The sequence below is a fragment of the Pelecanus crispus genome, chromosome 3 (assembly GCF_030463565.1).
Source record: "Pelecanus crispus isolate bPelCri1 chromosome 3, bPelCri1.pri, whole genome shotgun sequence".
In the NCBI taxonomy this organism is placed as follows: Eukaryota; Metazoa; Chordata; class Aves; order Pelecaniformes; family Pelecanidae; genus Pelecanus; species Pelecanus crispus.
Genome location: NC_134645.1, coordinates 30,508,608 through 30,531,632, shown reverse-complemented (window position 1 = coordinate 30,531,632; position 23,025 = coordinate 30,508,608). Strand labels below are relative to the sequence as shown.

Sequence of the window (23,025 nt, the reverse complement as noted above, 5' to 3'; positions counted from 1 at the left end):
AGAATCGGATGGGTCCCCCACTCCTCCTGGGAGTGCCACCCCCACACCCACCCCCACTAGCTAAAGAGAAAATTTTAAAAACCATGATTCAGTTGACTTTTTACACTTATTTTAATGATCAGGAATTCTTCTGGAGAAGACGCACCTCACCCCAAGAAACAAGGAGTTTCCAGCAGGATTGTGCAGGGCGAGATCCCTGCAGAATCCTCAGTGGAAAAAATTATCCTCGCATTACTGTGGACATTGCCATGCCTTGTTTGCCATTCTTGAAAAGAAAGGAGCCACCTGTGCCTTTGGGCAGGAGTATCTTTCAAAAACACACTCTACCCGTCCAGCAGAACTACCAGGCCTTATTAGAGACATGCTTGAAGAACAAATGCCTGTTCACAGATGACAACTTCCCTGCTCACATCAGCTCTATTGGAACAGGGGCACTGCTAAAGAAACTACCCCAAAATATACAATGGAAGAGGCCACATGTAAGTGACTTTCAGTGAATAATCTCATGTAAGAGGATGATTACAGCTGATAGCCAGCAAATAGTGTTTGCATTGAGTAGACTACTCTTAGACATTAATTTAGCTGTGCCTTAATGCCTCAAGAGATTACACTTATTGTATCAGCTGTCATTTTCGAAGCTGGAGTACATGGAGTTTCATAATTGCCTTTGAAGCATTTGTTGCCCCAAATCATAACCAGCCTCACTCAGTTTATATCCAATAATGCTCGGAGCAGGCAGGGAGAGCAGGTGAAAAGAGTGGGAGGAGCCAGAGTCCTTGGAGCTCAGAGCTCTGATGATCCCACCATGATTCCGTAATGACAGTTCTCATGGTGATGATTCCTCTCCCCAGAATTCAACATCTTGACCTTTTAGAAGATTTCTGAGTTTCTAGCCAGTTCTTAGCCTTTGACTCCTCTCCCATGGACCACACACCGTTGTGATCCTGGAGGCTGCTACTTTCACCGGCAGCAGCAGCAGGTGCCTTATCCTCTTGCTGGGATGTTTTTTTCCTGCTTAACTGTTTAGTCTATTCTTTATTGTACTTAAAGCAGTCTTTTCACAGCTCTCAAGGTTGTGCTTCTGCCACAATCAGTAACTGACTATCAGTCAGTGAGTTGTTTTTAGTTTTGGGACCTCTGGTTTCTACTTGTGCCCATATTTCCAAGGCCTTTGCTGGTATCTCATGCTTAAACTGAACATCACAACAAGAGACATCTGGTACCGAGTGCTGGCCACAGAGCAAGTTCTCATAACAAATGGATAACAGGTCTAGGAGGCCAGGACAGGGGACTGGGACAGTTAGATAAGGCCTGTTAGCTCTGGCCTGCTACTAGCAATGGCAGCTCTGTTCTCACTGAGCCACTGAGCAAAATATTGACAATTAGATCTTCTTGAAAGCAGTATATAGAATTATCTGAGAATTTCAGTAGCACTGACTCCTTATTTTACCGTGTCTGTAAGGGAATTCTGCCAGGAAATAACAGATAACGTCTCGTAGCTAAGTTATTTTCCAGCTGTCACATTTTGTCAGATTTAACCAATTTCTCAGAAGGGCTGAGTTTCTGCAAAACTCATGAAAATCACTGGGAAGGTAAAGGCACCTTTGCAAATTTTGCAGGAGAGCTTGGGAATAGCAGCCCTGGTTCTCAGATTTTCATATGCAGTTTGGTCTCGCAGATGGTTTGTGTTAAGTCAGGATCTGCAGATGGAAGAAGAGTGCAGTCCTCGCAGGCCTGAGCTGGGTTGTGCCAGGCACTGCGGCTGAGGCAGCTATATCAGCATAGAGGGATTTGGGAGGGAAAGGTCAGCATGAGTTCTGGCCTCTACAAAGCCCTTCAGGTGTCCCTCCACCCCAGAGATACTGGAGTGGGCTTGAAACTTCCGCTGTGTCTCAGTCCACCATTCTGCTCCTCTAAAACTGCCTCATGAAGAAGGCTGCCATTTGCTCTGAATGCCAAACTTAACCCAGCAAAGGCTCTCTGAGGATGTATGCTGTGCATCCTTCAGTCCCTGTGCTGCAGAGGAAACTCTGAGATTCTGCCATTCAGCCTGCAGGCTTGTAGCTTGCTGCATCTATGACTGATGGCCTGCAAACTGAACACCCAAATTCACCAAGGATAGGGGTTGGTGTCTAAATACTGTAACTGCCTTCTGAGGGTTTGCTGTTTCTCTGCTACTGCCTGCAGGGGAAGCCAACAGTGTGAAAATTAACTTGAGCAATTTGTGGGTCATTAGAGTGAAACGTAAGTTTGACACTTAGGTTATTAATTTGACCCCAGAGGCACTTGTGAGCAAAAAAAAATAACAATGTAATTTCTCTCTGAACAATTATTCACAGACCCACTCTTGTCACAGCAACAGGAACTTCTGTAGCAGCCATCAGTTAGTCTGTAGCTCAGTTGTCAGTCAAATCATGGAGATGTCAGCCAGGTTAGCTGAAAGTTTGAACAGTTATACTCTGCCATTGTGGCCTCTTTTGGCTGAAACTTGTCAGGAATTATGGAGGAGCAGGGCTGGCAGGTCTGAAGGGTTGTTTTCTCAGCGAGGTCTTTGTGGAGACCCATGGTGATGCATCTGAGCACCAGTGGCTTATGTTGGAGACCAAATTCAATGTAGACCAAGCACAAATGTGTGCTCAGGCTTGTGTCAGGTTAGCCAGTGCACATGATAACACTAGTTACACCTGAACCAGAACAATGTCTGCTGGGACAAAGGGACCCTAAGTGTTTTGAAAGCTTTCAACAGGCAGAGGGAGAGTTTTGTGTCACACACCCATGAGGTTTTTACATCCTAGACTAGGAACTCACTGGGTCTCCCATCTTACGAGATTGCAGCTCTGCATGCAGAAGGTCCTTGACTTCTAGCTAAACCAGGTCATGTTACTGACTTGACTCTCTCTTTTCTTTTTGGTTGTGTGCTTCCCAGGCTTTGCACAGAAGACCAATGTTTTATGCTGCAAACAGAAAGCAACTTGATCTTTGCCAAGGATTGGTGGGTAAGGAAGTTCCTTTGTATACATGTCTAAGTATTCTTATACAAGATAATATTTTGTGTGGAATTTTGATTATAAAACTTTGCATAGAAATAGAAGGTGCACATATCCTTGTCTCTTCACTTGGCATGGTGTGGATGAAGCAATCATTAAGATGGGATAGGCTCAGTAAAAAACTGGGCAAGCTTCAAGGTGGGATTTGATGTGTGGGGTGAGAAGTGTCTCCACAAGCTGAAATCGCCATTCTCTGTGCTGCTTCTGTGCATGCTAGTACTGCAATAGCAAGTGATCCTGTGCTCTTATTGGTCTGTAATGTTGCTGCTTGACAATTGAACAGTGACCAGAAGGAGGAAAATCTGAGACTTTCACTATCTCTGTATCTAATGCTTAATGTGAGTGCATTCTCTTCCCAGCCTGGCATTTAGAAAAATTATTTTTATGCCTGTGTTACCTAAAGTAAAAGGATATATTGTCATCTGCAAAACAGGTAGGGGCAGGACTAAATTAATTTTTAAGTGCTTTAAGCCCTTAAACACAAAGTCTGTTAAGTACATACGAGATCCATTGGAAATTCTTTTCCTCTTCTGAAAAGTTAATGTTTTCAAAGAAAAAGGGAAAAGGTTTTTTTTAATAGTGTGCCTTTACAGAGAACAAAAAAAAAAACATGCAAAGTCAGTAAAAAAATGGAGTATTTCCATTGGGAGCTATTTCTTGCTGAATTTTTTATTTAACCAAACAGGATCCAAATGAAAAGATCATGAGACAACAATTATAAACCAGCCATGGTTTGGTTAAATAAAGCACATGTCTGGATTGTCTCATTTTCTGTGTATGATTTGTTATAATTGTGAAGACATTAGCACAACAGCTCTTCTGCTAGGATCTTGGTGGTGTTCCCGAACCTGGCTGACAGCTCTTGCTTTTCAGCCAACTGCATGTGTCCGTTTGTCTTGGCGCAGAGAACTGCTGGTTCCTGGCGGCCCTGGAAGCCCTGACATTCCACCAGGACATCTTGGCTGCAGTCGTACCACAAAACCAGAGCTTTGAGAGGAAATATGCCGGCATTTTCCACTTCCGGGTACATCTGCTCCCCCAGAGTGCAGGGAGGTCTTCGTAAACCCTCTGTCATGTTTTGTGTCAGACCCTTAGATAATTTGTACGTGGTTCCCCTTAGCCAGGAGCAAGTGATCAGAAGGTATCTGGGCCTGGAGGGTAGCCCATCACCCCTCCCACAAAGTAGTGCAGCCAGTGGATCAACTACAAGCCAGTCTGAGGATATACCTCTGCTTGGCCATTCTGTCCAGCTGTACCCTACCCATATTTTAATCCAGACTTCCTACATAGTAGCAACAATCAGCAGGACTTGAGCACATCCACTCCAACCTTCTATGCTTTTACCCAGCTCTTGCTGCAACTCTGCTACCCTGCAATTAGGAACTCCTTCCCCAGAAACTCAGCTGTGCCTAATTTCCCTGCTTAATTCTTTTACACCTGATGCAGGCTTCATTTTCTCCTCTGGCAGGGTAGGGCTAAGGACTTGGCTCTGTGGGTGAGTCAGCAAATCCCATTGACCCAAAGCAGTCCTCCCCCCAGGGCAGCTTGTGCCCGCAGCTGAGCTATCTTGACTTTCCTGTTGTTTCAAGGGAGGTCTCTTCTAAGGTAAACATCAGCTCATTTCTTTCCTCTGACAGTTCTGGCACTTTGGTGAATGGGTTGATGTGGTGGTTGATGATCGCCTGCCAGTGAATGAGGTGGGGGAGCTGCTCTTTGTTTCCTCAGTCTATAAGAATGTGTTCTGGGGAGCCCTTCTGGAGAAGGCATATGCTAAGTAAGTGACTCATTCTAAGTTATGCAAATAGTCTCTTTAAAATATGTTGGTTGGTGCCTACGCAGTTTGTTCTTGTTTATAAATGCATCTCCTAGGCCTTGCCGCATTTGGAGTGTAGTAAATGGTTCTCATCTTTCTATTATTACACAGTAAAAGCTGCCACTGCAGTAGCTGTTATCGATCCAGGCCCTTGAGTTTAAATCCAAGGGTTTAGTAGTAGGCATGAAAACAGACCTGGGGGGTTGTCCTCTGAGTGTTATCGCTGTTAGGAGTGTATTGGCTAGGATGATGCCTTCCTTGTAAATACTGCAGAGGAGTGGAAGGCCACAGATAGGGATTTTCAAAGGTGAATGATTTCTGATGTCTCCTTTGATGTATTATCAGTTTGAGAAACCTTCAAGGAGTTTCATTTTGGGGATCTGCTGAAGCATTGTACTTTGGTTTTGGTAGAAGTTCCTGCTCTGGGGTCCCCCGAAGCTGAGGCATTCAGCAAGTCACATGGCACAGTGAGAATACTAGCTTCTCTCCAGGGTGTTTTGTCTAGAGTGGTTTGTCAGGACTAAGAAGAAGCAACAAGGCATAACTGATGGAGCTTGTTAATATTAGGCTGAAATAATCTCTGCAGAGCAGGGAAAAATCCAAGTTAACATTGAGAGAAAGATCACAACAAAGGAGAGAAAGTTCAGTTATTTTCATTTGGTGTTAGCATTAGAACAAAAAGACCAGAGAAAGTTGCATTGCAATGGTAAAGAAAATCAGACTGGAGACTGAGCTCCCAAGGCACTGTATCTTAGATATAGCACAGTGTCTGGTGGTAAATTCAGGCAACATTTGCTAAGGCAGAGTTATCAAAGAAGTAGTGATGGGCATATTCTCACTACTGCACAGTGGGGAGTGACAGTGAGTGACTGTCATTCAGACTGAGGCCGGTCTTGGAGGCAGTCTGCTAGATTCCCCTCTTCCTAAATGCCAAAATTCCCCTAAAATTAAACATGAGTTACAGCCTTCCTTTTGCTTTTGCAAACCTTTATTGTATGATTTCATTGGCACGCTGTTCTCAACCTACCGTCTGTGACTATAACCCTAAGAATATATTGATGTCTTTTTTTGCTAGACTCTATGGCTCCTATGAAGATCTGCAGATTGGGCAAGTTTCAGAAGCCTTGGTGGATTTTACAGGTGGTGTTAATATAAGGATCAAGCTTGCAGCAGCTCCTCCTGATCTGTGGGATATCCTGACAAGAGCAACCTACAGCAGATCTCTCATGGGCTGTCAGACACATTTAGGGGTGAGACTTCGAGTGACATCAAATGGCTTCACAGCTAAAGGCCTTTCCAGCCCTGTTTCCCTCTGCTCAGCTAGTCATTGTGACTCAAAAAGTATCAAAGCTGCCACACTTGACTTTCTGTAGAAATCACATTCTTAATGTTAAACTTTGCACATGGATTGATTCCCTGCTGCTCTCAGCTTGCTGTTGTGATGTTTGAGAACTGGTTTATCTATCAAAGACCTTCTATTAAATAAGGATCTGCTGCACTTTCCCATTTTTGTTAAATAAATTTTCCATTTTTACAGATGGTGCAGTGAGGCACAGAGACTCGTGGAATAAGCTTACAGCTAAGATAGAGAGGTGTGTAGTCTAGAACATGAATTCAAATCTTGGCTTCCAAGCCTTATGCTAACACTTCAGCTGTTGGCAAACCCTACTATTCTGAAAATCAAAATGTAACCTCCTGAACTTTTTAAAAGTGAGATTGTCTCTAGCCAAAGATCCACAGTTTAGGAAGGGACCTTCCCAATCAACCTTCCAATTCCAAGCACACTGCAAAATATGACTGTTAGGAGCTTAGACTTATTTTTTTTTATTTCAGTTCAAATCATTCTCCATTTGCTTTGAGAGTCATTGCTTACATGGGTACAGGTCTCTGGTATTGGTACGCTGTGTAAGTAGGGATAGAATAAAACGTTTCTTTTCCTTTTGTTTCTTTTCTTTGTATACAGGTAACAAAGGTTCTGGAGAATGGTCTTGTAGCTGGCCATGCCTACACAGTAATTGGTATTAGAAAGGTAAGACTAGCCCTAATGTCCTGGGTCCAGCTTTGTTCAGATGTCAGCAATTTTTATTGCAGTCATAGGTTCAACCCTTAATCAGGGCAGCTATCATATCTCCTCCCCCAATGCTCTTATTTTAGTCTAGGGCTAAAAGAGATTGCGTACTTTGTAAAGATTCACTTTCAATTGTGTCCATTTTAGTATTGTGACCTTGATGTAAAGGACAATGGTTATAGATCAGCATATCTCTAAGGGTGGGAATGATTCATAGGGCTCTGCTGAGGTCATCACTTACAAATGCATCTTAGATGTTAAGGATGAAAGGGGCTGGCCTTTGGGGATGCTGGGAGGACATGCTGAAACCTACTTGGGGTAAAAAGCCTTCCTCTGAAGTCAGAGGCCATAGAGAAGGAAAGATAATGGAATACAAGGGCCAAAATGTGAAAAACTGCAGATGGAAATCTGATACAAGGCTAAAGTAAGGGAGCCGAACTGGACTCCTGTGCATAGGGTGCAGGTGGACCCCACTGATGTGCAGAAGTATCATTGGGAGTTCCCTAAAGATATTTGTCTACAGGTAAGGGACAGTAAAATAATAGGTCCCAAAGAATGGGAGAAAGCTTGAGCTTTCTTCTCCTGGATTGATGGATGACTATCTTGTCCAGCCTCAAAAGGAGGTTGACAAGGATGGCAAAGGACTTTGTGGGGCTTTGGACATATGATACAGATGTGCATGAAAGTACGTTCAGTACCTCTAGCAAGAGATACTAGGAGAGCTGGAAGAGATACTATGAGCTGGATGATGCATGCCTGTGTCTCCCACACAGAGCAGGAGGGTCCTAGGTATGGACTTTATCAGTGACATGTCTGTCAGTCTGGCTCCTCCGATGGGATGAAGAGCCAGGCAGGAGTAAGGGACTGACCGAGCATGTGGAGCTGGTGTGAAGTCAGCCGTTCTGCTGTATGCTGCCAGCAAAGGCCTTAGTTGGCCTGGCTCCCTCTTCTCCCACCATGGCATCCTGGTTCAGGAGGCACTAATCTATGTGGTCACCCCATGGGCTGCATTGTGCTGTGCCATTGCAGTGGGGTAGGACTTAGCTTTCAAAGTAGTACAGTCCTGCCCCTAGATAAGCACAAAATGAGCAGGTGTTGGAACAGAAGAGGAATTTACTGTCAAGACTCCAGATTAGGAATCATGAGGTCTCTGGTTTCAGTTATAGAAGGTAGGATAAAGCATCTTAATCTCTTTGTGCCGGCATTCAGAGTTGCATGTTCATAGATTTTTATCATCATACTTGCTGACATCTATGAGAACAAACAAAATCTTTGTTAATATCTGGCATATTACAGTGATATAAACTAGATGAGAACTGCAGAGACCTTGGTAAGCACAGCATTACTGTTTTCTGCAGGTGACATGTCAATATGGACCAGAAAACCTAGTGAGACTGAGAAATCCATGGGGAAAAGTTGAATGGAAAGGAGACTGGAGTGACAGGTGAGTTTAAATAAGGAAAGGTCTGATGCTGAGTGGGAGGAAAGGTTTCTTGGAGGAAAGATGCTGCCATCTTCAGGCATGAATTAGTGCTGAGAGCAGCATTAAGAGAAGTAACAGTTGCTTGCACAGACCCTCTGGTGTCAAAGCAATGACTCGATAGATTTGTATTTCTCCAGCAGATAGTGCTCATGTAGTTGGGCTCACTTCACACATGCAGCTTCAACAAGCTCGGTTCTGCTTTTCCATTCACTGAATGCCAGAGGAAACATAATATGAACACGGGACGCTGAGCACGTTACTGTGATCTGGATGGCATGCAAAGTGACAGATAGCTGTGCAGGAGGCTCTAAACAAACAGAGTGTTTCAGTGCACGCAGCCCTTCATCACAGGAGGGAGCGTGCAAAGTCCTCCACAGGCTGCAAAGTGTTGGAGTTGGGTGGCCGCGAAGGAGTCCTCTGTCCTGGCTGTTTGGGGAACTACAATTGTGTATAGGATCAGAGGAAGCAACTAATGAGGCAAACAGGCCCTGTATTTACATCTACCTGAATTTTTTTTATTGTGATCCATGAAGGACAGTGGTTTGCATTCTAGACCATGGGCAACTGTAGATGTGTCCTATTCCTCTTTGAAGTGGAGCATGTTCCTTCCAAGCTTCACTTCATTCCCTGCACAGACCCTGTTTGCTGAGGCTGGGGAGGAGGGAAGAGCACAGGGAGGTGCTGGGAATGAGAGTGACTTTCACCTTGTCTGCAGAGCAGTAACTTCTCTGATGTGTGTCTGTCACATAATGACAACATACCAGCTGTTCCTGTTGAAGAGCATAATGAGCAACATACTGTAGGCCTGCCTTTTAAACGACTCCCAGCTGCCTCTTGTGCTGTCCTAGTCATTCATTCATTATGCCAAACACTCTTTCTATTATGTCTCCTTTGACAGAAAATTAACCAACAAAACAGGTCTAGATTTTTATATTTTAAGTGCTTGGAAGCTGCGTGTCCAAGTGAATGGACTGGTTGATGGAAATGGAGCATTTCTGGCTTCTGCTGGAGAAAACTGGAACTGTTTAGATACATCTCATGGGACCCAGAGTGCTTGTGGAGAGTCTCCTGTGGCTGAAGACATAGGGGGCCTGTGTTTATAGTGGGGGATAAATGTGGAGATATGTGGGGGCAGGGATTTGGCTTCTTTTTATAGAGGAAAGCTGTGTACTCTGCCTTGAATTTGAGGCCACATTTGGTTAGTAACCTCATGGTTTTGCCCTCAGCTCTTACAAATGGGAGCTGCTGAGCCCAAAGGAGAAGATTTTGCTGAGGAAAAAGAAAGAGGATGGAGAATTCTGGTAATGACACAGTCTTGCCTCTCCCCTCTGTGCCAGTAGCTCTGGGGCTGCATCTGGTGATGAAGCAGCAGACTGCCAGTTAGGTCGAGGCATATGTGATCTGCTTCGTAAAAGCCCATGCTTGCTTTCTTGCTCTCCTCTGCTTGACAATGTGAGAAGCAGTAGCTGTGCTGACACGGGAGAGATGCACTGTTCTTCAATGGCAGGAGTGAGGGAGAAGCAGGACACTGCTAGGTCTCCCAGGGCTGCTGGAGACATGGGCAGCTTTCAGGAGCTTTTGTCCTGCCTTTTATTTTTAAGATAGCTTTGGGAAGCTTTTGCTTGCCTTGTTTGTTTGTGGTTTCTCCACAGCTTTTGCCACGAGGTGGCAATGTTGTCACCCGTGTCACTTCACTGCGGTCTCTTTGGTGGCAATATTATTTTAATCTCTGTGCTGCTATCCTTTGCTGAAATTTTAGTCATGCATTTGCTACTGCTAGATGCTGCTGTTAGAGCAGACGCTCTCTTCTTTACTACCTAATAAAATATGAGCATTACCATATGTAACACAGAACGGTGTGGCTTCGAAGTTCCCTGCTCCCTTTTCTTTTCTTTTTATAAGCCATATGGACTAAACTAAACTGCTGACAAGATGTCTCTTGGCACTCTTTTCCTAGGATGTCTCTGCAAGATTTTAAGATTCATTTTGTAGATCTGATGATCTGTAAATTAACTCCAGACCTGATGAGCCAGGAACATGGGAAGAAGTGGATGTACTCCCTGAAGAGTGGGAGATGGGTTAAAGGAAGTACAGCGGGAGGAAGTCTGGGATTCTGTAATGGTGAGGGGTGCTCTTTTGAATGACTTCGGGGCAACATTGCTCTGCTGACTCAGTTACCAGCACCTTATACCTCTTAACATAAAATTGACAACAGAAACATGCTCTTCCTGCTTAACCCTCCACACAAACATCAGAAATAAGCAGTGGAAGGACTGACTAGCTTCTGCTATCACAGAAGCTGCATCACTTGCAAACATAGGGCAGTGGGCTGGTTATGGCATGAAATGAGCTGCAGGATCCTAGGATCAATTGCCAACACTGAGCTTCTTTGGGGCATTAAACTTGTCTGTTAAAATTTGCATCCTCAGCACATCTGGGGAGTGGTGTTTTAAGTAAAGTGAATGGGAAATACAGAAGCTCAGCCCTTCTGGAAGCAGAGCGGGGGGGTCTGAAGTCAGCTAGCCCATACGCTGGAGGTGATAGAGGAATAGTGATACGTTTATAAACAAAATGAGCTCTTAGTTGCATGTGAGCAGAAATGTAGTTCCTTGTTCCTGGGCCTTCTTCCGGTCTTACATAGTGGTTGCACTGCTAAACTTGTAAACTGCACCCTAAGATCAAATCCCTGTGGGGTCTGGAGGTCCAGGCAACCTGTGACCTATTCAGTCTGATGCCAGGCATCATGTGGGAAGCTGGCAACCAATTTTGTGATGGAAAATTATATCAAAATGTTTTTCTTGTTTTGTTTAGGCAGCTTTTGGATGAACCCTCAGTACTGGCTGAATGTTTTACCAGTTGAAGACAGTAAGAAAAGCCTGGGTTCCTGCAATGTGGTTATATCGCTGATGCAGAAACACAGCAGCAAACACCGGAACCAAGCTCCTCACCTGTTCATTGGATTTTCACTCTACAAAGTGCGAAGAATTGCTTTGCCCTTCTTGCTTTCACCAAATAGGAAAACTTCCAGCCCCTGTAACTTGTAGAGCTTTGCAGACCAAAAGTTTTGTTGTGTGCAGGGTGATCTGTGCTTTTTTTCTCCTTGCCTGTGCCCAGTCTCCTTGCTCATCAGGGCTAGGCTCCCTCAGGCTCTGTGCCCTACTTGCTGCCTCTCTGGCATGCTGTGTGTCAGCCTGCAGAGCAGTAAGAAACGCCTCTTGCTTCAGAGCACACTGAGCTTTATTTTGCCTTCTCTGAGAGTAGGTGCAAGAGCTGTGAGAGGGTGCCATGAGTCCCCTTACTTTGGGGCAGGGAGAGTCTTTCCCTCAGGTTTTTTCCAACCATGGTAAAATTGTGCCTGAGAAGTGTTCCTAGTATGACATGGCAGCTGCCCATGGGTGGATGCTGCCAGTTCCCTGTGTATCCAGGGGTAAGTGGATATTACTAGGAGTGAGAGTTCTGCCCCACCCCCAATTCTCTGCTTATCTGAGCACCTTGCAGAGCCATTCTCCTCCCTTGAACAGAGCCACATCTCTTGCTGCTGCTGTGAGTTTGCGCAGTTACGGAGAGATGGCTGTGGGGAAGGGTTTTCAGATGGAGGGGCTCGAGTTTCTGAAGGCAAAGACCCCAGCTGAACATATGTAGCTGCTTCTCAGCAATGATATGGCTATGTTGTGTGAGACCCAGAGGTCCCTGTCTGACAGATGCTCTGTTTCTTTTCTTCCTGCAGGTGGCTGTACAGGTAAGTCCCTTGTCACTGCTGCTGGCTGTTTGCTGGGGTACCTGGGCTGGTGTAGCTGTTATGACAAAACTGAAGGTGTTGTGTTTGCCTTTGTTCCTTAGCTGACAGCTAGTAACAGTGTATTTGAGTTCAGTGAGGCACCACAGTAAGTCACTATTAATGCAGAGCTATTTACTGACTCTTCTGAACAGCAGCCATATCAGGAGAGCTCAGTGGCCTTAAAAAAGGGGCATTACATGTTCAGCTTCTGCACTGGGTCTTCAAAGGTATTGGAAGTGGCATCAGTGTTTACCCGATCAGCACTTTGTCCCTCCTGCAATTGCAGGATGGTGCCCCAGTTCTGGGCTGTGTCTGAGCTGGACTTGCTGCAGCTCTCAGGGGAGCCAGAGCCACCTTTCTGCTGCCTCCCAGTCTGGGGATGAGGTAGGAACAGAGTTTGTGTCCCATGCAAGTCAGGGGTCTCCCAGGGAGCTTAGGTTCCTTCCTGGCTGGGGATGCTCTGGAGCTGATGCTACAGGTGTTTTTGGCTTCCTCAGGCCAGCTGTATTTCTAGCATTTTCTTTAGCCAGGAGCCTTTGGAACCTGAGGAAGGGCCCTGGAAATTAAACCTTGACGTATGTCCCAATTTTGGCCCTAACCTTAGAGGGCTATTTAAAACAGGGAAAGGTTTAGCTCCTTTTATCTTGAAAGGGCCTATCTTCCACTCTGTTCCTACTTGGAACACCTCTTAAATGAGAGTCCCTTTGAATTTGGGCTGACAAAGAACTGGTTTGGATGTATGGTCAGGGCAGCACAACTGTGTTCCCAGTTACTGTATTTATAGCATGGTAACCATGAGGTAAGATGCTGCTCCTTCCTGACTTAAATATTTTGGGCACTATCAGGGTTACAGGTGAGTTAAACTTCCTGGCAGAGGAGGTCTGAGCGTGGCCCTAGCACACTGCTGTGCCGCACCCGAGGGGGAATGGTGGCAGCCAGGGTTTTAATTTCAGGTTTGTAGCGGTTGCCAAGATCAATACAGAGAGATGGCAAGCCAAGATCATCTAAGATATTGGAACTACAGTCAACAAAGTATTGACTGGAACATAAAAACTTTAAATTTAAATGTAAGGGGCATGAGGAGGAGTAACCCCGAACCCTTCAGAAGAAAGATTGCTCTGTTAGTAAGAAAAATACTGGCAAAGGAAGAGGAATAGCATCTCCTCCATGAGGCTGCGGAGTAAAATGGCTAAATGCTTTGAGGAACAGCCAAGATCAGAAGGTGACAGTGGTCTTAGCTAGCTGGATTATTTATTTGGCTTGTGTACTGGACACTCAGTGGCATTAAAAATGAGTTCATTGTTGCCTGGATCAACACTTTATCCATCCTCCTATTGCAGAAAAGTGCCTGCAGAGCGAAACATCTGTAAGAGCTAAGAGTGCCAGGGAGATCAAGGACAAATGCATGGAGTCAGGGCTAGGGAATACTTTGCTCCTGCAGTATGCTCAGATCACAGGTGGTCTGAAAAATCCTCTGCTGACAGATCCTTAGCGCAAAGGGCAAGCTGGGAACAAAGTGCATGGTGCCTGTGGGATAGGAAGCGTGTTCTGGCTAGTGAAGAGCAGTCACTAGAGCAGTTTGGGCCTGCAGTTATTTCTGCCAGTATAGAAATGACTTTTGCAGTAGCTTAGGTTGACAGAAGCCACTTCTCTTCCTAGTCCTTGCTGCTGTTCCTTGCAAGTACTATTATATAGTTGCTAATGTTGCGGGAAGCCCTGTTCTTTGTCATTTTAGTCTTGGATAGGTGTGGTGCATGGTGAGAACCACCATGTCCTGGGAGGAGATGGAGTCCTTTGGGACCCATTATCTGCTTGTACTGTAAGAAAAAAATCTGAGGTGTGAAGGCAGGCTGTCTATGCCACGCCTATGAATTCTCCACGTGCCTTTTGTCCATTTGTTCATCTGGTGCAGAACACATTTCTCTTCTGTTTCTTTCCTTAACAGTACCAGGAAAGCAACAGGAAGCTGCCTCCAGCTTTCTTCACCCAACATGAGCCTGTGAACATGCACCAGGTCTTCCGTGATGAGAGGGAAGTGACTCATGACTTCCGCCTGGAGCCTGGTGTCTATGTGATTGTGCCATCCACCCTGGAGCCTCAGCAGGAGTCTGAATTCATCCTGCGGGTCTTCTCCAGGAAGCATGTTCTTTGGTGAGATACTGCTGCCCTTCTGCCAGCACCTAATTCTCTGGGATGGTGAGATGGTCTGGTCTTTCTAATCTAATGGGGGCAGCATAAAGACTTTACCATGCAAAAGGCAGCACAATGTCTTTTGGAGAGGCTGGCTGTGGGTCTCCCCCAGCATAGGATGCTCAGTGGATGCAGCACTGCTTTTGGGCTTATCCTTTCAAGAACTGCTGACCTAGGCCCACACAAAGGATTGTTGCAGCATGCTCATGTTTGAGACTGGAGAAGGACAACAGTTTTTAATGCACCATCGATTTGCCAGGAGACCCTGCTGACAGTACTAGGGTGGTTGCTTGTGCAGAAATGGTGCTTTGGAGACTTCAAATGCCAGCAGCCCCTGGGGAGCTGTATGGAAATGAGGGCTTCCTTTGCTGCATCTGTAGCACTGGGTGGTGGTGGTGGGGAACATATGCCGCAACAGCGGGTTGGGGCACCTTCTGGGGATGGGGGATGCCACCTGTGATGAGACAAACATACAACTCTGGGATGTCTCCTTAATGCATCTGCTTTTTTGCATCTCCAGGGAAATGGGCAGGAACACCAGTTTCACCCTCTCTAAGGTGAGTGAGAGGTCTGTGGTTTGGTCCTCAGCTATGAGGGTTGGGTTTTTTTCCTGTTGCTCTACCCTGTGGAGAGGCTGAGTGAGAACATGAGTGCTTGTGTTGCAGCACTTTGGAAAGGGCAGCTTGGGTTTACAGGCAGAGTCCCTTGGACCATGTGGACAGATGCAGTCAAATGTTGGGGACAGGCAAATTTTTAGATGCCTTTGTTAGTCGCCTTTTTGCAAACTTCTTTTAGTGACACCATCTTACATGCTCTGCAGTCTTTCCTATTCATGGCTTTTTGGAGAGTCCTGGGCACTGCTCCTTTCATGCCTTGAAAGTTTTGAAGACATCATGGGACCTGAGCAGTACTGTTCCCATGCAGTGGTCTATAGGTTATTTTCAAAATAACTGAGCTCAATGGCAGTCCATGCACGTCTCCAGCTTATGCAAGGGAGTTTATAGCGTAATCTGGCATAAGCAGCGTCATTTCTTCTTTCATCTCCTCTATTCTCCTGTATAAAGGAGGGCAGAGACCCTTCTCTCTCTTCTTGGCATGGAGTGAGCCCCATCTTTTGTTATTGCACAGCTTGGTGGGAGGGAAATGTTCCTCCACGCTGAGTGTTAGCTGAGTATTTCCTTCCAAGAAATAGCATTTCTATGAAGTGGGTAGCTATCTTAGCAGTGTGCTGTGTTAGTGATGTAGCACTGATTGCAGTGGTGGGGAGAAGGTGGAAGGGCAGGGGATGAGAGTGCAGTTCTGGGAAAGCATCTTTAGTAGCTCTGTCTTGGATGGCGACATTTTTCTTCCTTGAGTTAATGATTTTTTTTTTTTAATATCTTAAAGGAAATTGTTGATAGGTATGAAGGCAAGATTTGGGAGGATTTATTCACAAAGCATTTTGAACAGGTAAGTGTGTGCATGAGCTGCCAGGGTAAACTCCTCCAGACCTGTTATGTTGCTCTGTGGAAGTAAAAGCCTGTGGATATTCAAAGGAGGTCTGGATGTGGAAGCGTGAGGAACAGAGAGGGGCCACAGGAGGTTGGGGTGTGTGTACAGTGCTGATTCCATGCAGCAGATTTAACTGCAAAACTTAGGAATATGTTAGCATTGAGACAGGCGTACTTCTCTATGCAACAGCATGTGAATGCCTGGAACCTAATGCCACAGGACATTGTGGATGTGATGGTATCAACAGGCTCAAAAGGTATTAGCAAACTGGTGGGCAGCAGGTCCGTAAACAGATACTAAAGGACTAGGCAGGGATGTATCCTCTAAGATCCCTTTTCCAACAGGTATGTGTGGGGGGGGGTGCCAGGGAAACAGGAGAATGGACTGCAGAAGCTGACCAGGCTCACATGCTCTCCCTGCACATTAATTCCTATTGCCTGTATTGGAGACAAAGTGGTGGGCTGTGTGGATCCATCCTACCCTTTAGGGTGTTTTTACAATCATTGGGGAAAGTCGCCTATTAGAGAACACCCCCTGAAATATTGACACTTGTCTTGTACATCCTTCATCACAGTTTGATGGCAGCTAACTTGCTTTGAGAGGTGAAGTAAGTCCCATTACCTGATTTTTTTCACTAGTTTTCCTAGTGAAATATGATCCTTATTGTGAAAGATTCTTTTTAATGATCTCTGTGGCCTGATTTGGGATGGAGTTGACCTTCAGGGATCCCATTAACTATGGCAAGGGATGCGTTTCACCTTTCAGAAAAGGTGGCTGCATTTATTTAGCAGTGTACCCTGTATTTGGCAAACACAATTTCACAAAAACACATTTGCACTTTTGATAGCAATATTTTGATGGAAGCTGTTACTAAAAACAAGCAATGCTTTTACTTTTTGCCACTTGTTTAAGATTTTGATTTTGAGAACGGTGTGGCTTTCAGATGTGCTAGAAACTGCCACATATTGTGAGGTGCTGGTCCTTTGCTGTCAGGAGGTCCAAGTACACACAGAGGCGAGCAGTACTGCCATTTCTCAGTGCACTACCCTGGCATGCCTCAATGATCTGAAAACAGGCTTTTATTTTTGAAGAGTGACATTTAAAAAAATCCTCCAAACAAATGTCACAGTTTCTAAAAAACCTGTAAACTTTAGTATAACAAGAAGGAGAAGTCTCTGCTTCGAAAAGCTGAAGGAGGAAGTATTCCAAAGTTTCCATCTTTTTTTGTTTGTAAATGATAGAAGGAAAATATTTGAATTGGGTCTTTTGACAGTGTGCTTGATGGGACAGATGGCACCAGGGCTGAAAGGTTAACGGTCTGGATCCTCACTCAGTGTAAATCTGCACTACTGCATCGATCCGTGTGGAGCCCTGAGAACTTAGTCCAGAGCAGACTGCGGCTCTTGCAGGCTGCGAATCTTGTCATATTCAAAGGGAGTCTTTTCTATTGATTTTCACAGTGGCTGGAGTGGGGCCAGAAAAGCAGAGAATGAAGATGGGACATGATGGGAAAACAAAAGAGGGAGAAAAGTGATTTAATACTTTTTTTAAAAAAAAAAAATTCTCTTCCATATCACAGAATCCCGAAATAAATGCTGTTCAGCTCCAGAGGATCCTGAATAATATATCTTGGAGAAGTAAGTGCTGAGAAATAACGTTTCTGTAAAATAAACCCTCTTAGGGAAAAGCCTCAGCTCCTGTATCTGTCTCTTGAATTCTGGGAAGAGAAGCTGGCTTGAATCTGACTGAACTGAGTCTTCTGATGCCATGTTAGATTTCCAGAGAGAAAGGATTTGCTGGGGTATGAATCAACATGGTAGAAATTTTATAAGCAAAGCTAATCTAGTTTGAATTTCAACAACTGAAAGAATGAAGGAGAAGAGCAAGCATAGATATTGTGTGTGGATGCAGACTCTGAATTTGACCTCCAAACCCAGCCTGACCTCAGCCTTGAGTCTGAAACTGTATCTCGTTTCACCCTGTGCCACTGTCACAGTCTCGTCAGTGCCACTGCTGGAAGCTGTAGAAAGTTAGCCTGGTCTGTAGGCAGTTACGCAGTGGAAGGGGGTCTTGTCTTTACCTTGATGTGCCTGGTTTATGCCTGCTATTCCTATTTACTCTTCCCTGCTATGCATGCATAGGGCTGTTCCTTGTTCTGTTTGTGTTTGGGAGACAGGATGGAGAGGCAGGTAGCCTGTGTAACTTATGCTTGTGAGAACCAGGTGAGCCCTGAGGTTGTCTCTCCCATGAGGACTGTGACATCCATTCTGCCAGTGGCAACCCAGAGCACTCCACAAGCTCATAATTTGGTCCCTGGTTATAAATAATGCTACCTGGACAGCAGCAAGATTTTGCAGTGGCTGTTTTCTCTGAACAACAACAATGAAGTTACAGATATAATGACAAATCCAGTTTTCCTCCCCAGTTTCTTCACTGGTAACAACTGATTGTGCAACACAGAAAATACACCGTCCAGCCATTACAGGCAATGAAGACAATGAAAAAAAGACTGATATGATGCCTTTTTTTCACTTAAGCTGAATTTGACATTACTCCCTTTTCTACAAAGGTGGACAAGGATAGCTCTTCTGTCTTTGTAAAGTGACCCACCAGGCACTGTCTTATCTGTGAGAAGACTATGTTGAACTGTGTCTTTATTTTTCATAAGTGATCAATTTTAAGACATTAATTTAAAAACTTTACAGTACTTGATTCATATTTACTAAACAGGGCTATTACAAGATTAAAACATCTTCACTTTCTGCAGGGAAGGGATTAGTGAGTTATGGTTCTGTCCCTTACTCTGTGGAAGTCTACAGACAATCTATAATCATGATGTGCAGTGAGATTAGAGTCTATTTCTGTTACTCTTCATGTAACTTATGTATACACCAGGAATACTAAGCTTTGATGCGGCATCATGTTTTCAGTGATGCCTGTACTTTTAATTATATTAACAGAGCTGGCAGTGTGTCTGTGAAAGAGGGAGAGAGATGCTTAGCATGGGGGTTTCAGTTAATCTGCAGTGCTCCTCCCCAAAGCTCTTCAGGTCAAGTGACTTTGCTCAAGGTCATGCAGTAAATTCTGTTTGGGATTACAGCTTTGGATGTCTTTTTCCTTCCATTTTCTCTAATAGCTGGAGATAGTGCACCATATTTCATTCCATATTACATGCCTGCAGGGAGCTCATATTGGATTTTCTGAGACTAGTAGAATCCATCCTGTTGCCTCATTATTTTTATCATCATAAATGATATGTCTTCTCAAGTGGGTATAAAGTTTCACAAAGGCTTTGGGGCCTGAGCCCTCTCAAGCAAGGGGGAGTTTTGGGAAAGTCCATTTTCTGAGAGATGTTCAGTGACTCATCAAAACAATCTTTTTTTTTTTTCCCCCTCCTTTTTTTTTTGTCTCCAGATTTCCAGAGTTTTCGCCTAAGTTTCAGTCTGGATGCCTGCCAGGGTATCTTGGCGCTCCTGGATGTATCCTTGGCATGACTGATACTTCTGACTCATATAATACTTTACTGGAGCATTATTTCTTAGGGCAGACTGGATGTTACTGCGATTTCTTTACCACCAGGACGTGGCCCTGCTTATTGAACTTCTCACCCTCCATAATAACAGTTCAGTCGTGACAGAATGGAATTGGTTTGGGAAAGGGTTGATTCCTGCTGCCTCTGAAATCAGCAGCCAGGTTTTCATTGACTTTAGTGGGAGGAGGATCAAGCCTATAGATAGGCTTGTGGTCTAAGAAATCATTATCCACATATTGTAATTGTGTGAATGTTGGAGTGGCTATGAGGTTTTGTTTGGTTTTGGTTTGGTTTTTTTTTTTTTTTTAATGTAATGGGTGCTCTCTGATGTTCAATTGAGATGTTCTGACCTTAATTCTCCCACAAAGCTAAACGCCTCTGGCACACTGAGTATCCAGGAATTCAGAGTTCTGTGGAAAAGGCTGCTTTTCTATTTGGTATAACAATAATTTCTGTGTCCCCTTGCAATATCTCCCTGCTCACAATCTCTTTGGTGTTGTCTGTTGGTTTTTTGGGGGGTTTGTTATGTTTAAAAATATATTCCTCCCCTCTGCCCTCAGGAAGTTTTCCAGAAAAGGGACACTAGCAGATCAGGAAAACTTGACCTTGTGGAACTACATGCAGCTGTACGGGAGACAGGTGAGCCCACAGCACATCTTGGCAAGTCTCATCCTCTTCCTCATAAAGGCTGGAAAAAGCCCAGGGCTGGGAAACATCCTGAGAACTGAAGGTAGAGCCCAGGAGGAGTGGAAAACATCATAGGCTGCATGGTCTTAGCCATCTCTGCTTCCCTTTTTAGCTGGGTAAACATATCTGAAAATTATTTTGCTGTGGAATGGGCTACTTAATCTTTGCTCCAGTGTGGTCTCATACTGATAGTTCTCTGAAACAGAAGTGTCTGTCTATTTTAGACCCAGTTTTTAAATCCCTTCCTGTTCGTTGCTAATTTAATTTTAAAAGACTGTGTGGGGTTTTGCGGATACATGTGGGAGGCCAGATGTAGCTCATACTAAATTGCTACCTTTGCTGAAGATGACAGCTCAGGGACTGAACCTGGAAGTGTGGGACTTGCAGAGGCGATACTGGTGCCAGACTTCACTAGTGTAATGTCTGAACCTTGATCTAGAAATGGAAGACCATACACATGGGTACAAATACTCTGTTGCTGTTACTGAGCTTTGCATGGGGGCTGGTGCTCAGTCTTGTAGTCTCTTCTGCAGGTTTACAGCTTAAATATCACTCTTCTTTTTGGCACGTGGTTCACCCAGTTCATCTGAGTCAGTGAAAGCACAGTGAGAAACACAGGTGGACCTCTGCTAAAGCAAACTAAAATCCCAGGCCATGAATAGAAAATACTTTTATTCCTTGCAAAATCTGCTTGATATTGGGACTGATGCTTTCTGTATGAGCTTCCTCTGGATTTTCTTTTTCATCTCTTTTCCTACCTTCTTGTGTAGTGTTGCTCTTAAACACAGCTGCTGTTGTTATTCTCGTTCACTCATGAGTAAAGGATGCCCATGTGTATTTTATTCCAACTCTGGCAGGACTGTGAATATAGGGGATCAGATCTGAACTGTTTCAAGTTTGGAGTAGATATCTCCACGTGGTTGTCTGGTTTGGGCTGGCTGATATTTGATAACCTTAGGGGAGGTTTGAAAAACCAAGCTGTTGGAGAAGGGCTGAAAACCACTCAGTTGTGCATGCTCACAGCTGTGTGCACACTCATAGCTGTGAACATTCAGCTGCCTGCAGCTGGGAGTTGCCATCTCATTCTGGTTTTCCCCCCTTTTATGAAGGCATTTCGCTCAGCAATGATGTCTGTGATTTGATGGCAATCAGATATGGTGACCCGGACTTGAAGATCAGCTTTGAGAGCTTTATGTACTTCATGCTTCGAGTGGAGATCATGGGAGGTGAGGCTGGAACTATGTGGCTGGCCAGGCAAGCTGGGCTGCCCAGCTAAGACCTGGCCCTTCTGATGCTGCTCCAGCTGGCAGTGGCAAAGTCAAAATTAGAAAGACTGGGTTTCTGAATAGACCAAGAGTAATCAATTTAAAGCAAGGGACAGATATAGAGGAAATCAAGCTCTTTCTCTTTACCTTTCCATCAGTCACTTTCTACAGACATCCGGGTTGTATATATCAGAGTGATTTAGCTCCGTGCAGGTTTGCACCAGCCATCTGTAGGAGGAGGTAGGCAAATTACAGATGGAGACTGCTCATTTTCCAGGAATAAGAGAGCCTTGGAATATACCTTTGGTGGGACTGCAGTTGTGATGATGAGATAGCTGATATTCAGTCTGTGAACTCATGCCGTAGACACTTCACGCGTCTCAAAACTGTAGTGGGTGAGGTTGGGCCCACCTGCATTTTGAGGTTTCACAGCTGGATTGACAGACAGTAACATGCCTGACTTTATTCAGCTGCTCACTCTGTCCCAGCCCTTGGGGATCTTCCAGCGACAACAAGAGAAGCTCTTGTGCACTTGTGAATAGCCTACAGACTCTGCCTTTGAGGTTCTTCCTGAGACAGAGTGTCTTGGCTGGTGCTGATCTCTTGGCTATCAAGTTAATGCTCCTTATCTATTTCTTTCGCAGAGGCCTTTTGCAACTTAACACAAGATGGCAAAGGGATATATCTCCAGGAGTCTGAGGTAAAGCCCGTTCCCTGACTGACAAATGCAGCCTCCTTCATTGTAAGTGGCACTGTGTGTTTTATTCTGTAGCGTTAAAAAAGGTATCTTTACCTGATCACTTGCAGAGTGGGTTAGAAACAACAAGGAGCTTCAGGCTTCTAAGTCTTGTGCTTTATTATCATTTCTGCTCCTTCTGGAGATAGAAAATCTCCAATGCCCCACAGTCCAGTTCAGCTGTGACTATCTCAGAGTGCTCTCAGGGATGGATGAGTTCTACCTACTTTCCCCATTACTTTACAGTGGATGATGATGACACTGTATTCCTGAAGCAATGCTGTAGAAGAGAGGACAACCAGGCCTGTACCAGGATGAGGAAGGCTGCCTCGTATTAACTTTCTGTGTACACTGGACTCTCTGGGCTCAGCCCTGCAATTTACCTCTTATGAAAAGTCTTCCCTCAAGCAGACTTGACCTAATCACCACAGACTTGGTGAATTGAAGTTTTGCTAATTAATGTATTTTTGAGTCCTATTTCACTTCAGACAACCCTTCTGAGAAGAGACTGCTGGATGCCAACCACTATGGGTGTACAGTGTGACGCCATGGAGCCTAGTGACTGAGTTGTTGGGATCACCTGCTTAATGCTGTTACACTTACTGTTACAGGATGGCATACATTGCGGTAGTGCCCAGAGGCTGTGCTTTGTGATGGGGCTCTTGAGCCTGGGAGAGAAATGGCCCCTGCCCTGAGTGGCTTGTCACCCAGTAGAGGAAATCCCAGTGCTGCAGCTGCTAGGCCCGTGGTAGAGGGCAGGAGTCTCTGTACTTGTGGGGAAGAAGAGGTGGGGACTATCTGAATGAACACTCTTCCCTAGCCATGACTTGGAAAGGTGATTTACAAGCATTCAAACCATCTCTTTTGCTTTTGTAAGTCAGCATAGCCCTATTGAAGTGAACTAAGTCACTTTGACCAAGCGATGAGCCAGGCCT

The 23,025-nt window shown here is 44.8% G+C and overlaps 1 protein-coding gene across 1 annotated transcript; it reads left to right on the top strand.

The window, feature by feature from the left end:
- The first annotated feature begins 248 nt into the window (after positions 1 to 248).
- Positions 249 to 22,363, top strand: LOC104028180 (calpain-14). Its single transcript, XM_075708320.1, has 20 exons — positions 249 to 479; positions 2,927 to 2,996; positions 3,953 to 4,071; positions 4,685 to 4,821; positions 5,936 to 6,110; positions 6,824 to 6,889; positions 8,287 to 8,372; positions 9,638 to 9,712; positions 10,369 to 10,532; positions 11,223 to 11,398; positions 14,135 to 14,340; positions 14,900 to 14,936; positions 15,766 to 15,828; positions 17,450 to 17,507; positions 19,285 to 19,349; positions 19,771 to 19,839; positions 19,963 to 20,041; positions 21,199 to 21,315; positions 21,999 to 22,054; positions 22,337 to 22,363. The coding sequence occupies exons 1-20, from the start codon at positions 249 to 251 to the stop codon at positions 22,361 to 22,363; spliced, it is 2,076 nt and encodes a 691-aa protein (XP_075564435.1).
- Positions 22,364 to 23,025: the final 662 nt, after the last annotated feature.

What these genes read in the sequence shown, in the direction of transcription:
- LOC104028180 (XM_075708320.1), top strand. Translation starts at nt 249, where the DNA reads ATGCCTTGTTTGCCATTCTTGAAAAGAAAGGAGCCACCTGTGCCTTTG. An exon ending in CCGGCATTTTCCACTTCCGG is followed by an intron (nt 4,072 to 4,684) that starts GTACATCTGCTC and finishes TTCCTCTGACAG; the next exon opens with TTCTGGCACTTTGGTGAATG. An exon ending in AAAGGCTGCTTTTCTATTTG is followed by an intron (nt 19,840 to 19,962) that starts GTATAACAATAA and finishes CTCTGCCCTCAG; the next exon opens with GAAGTTTTCCAGAAAAGGGA.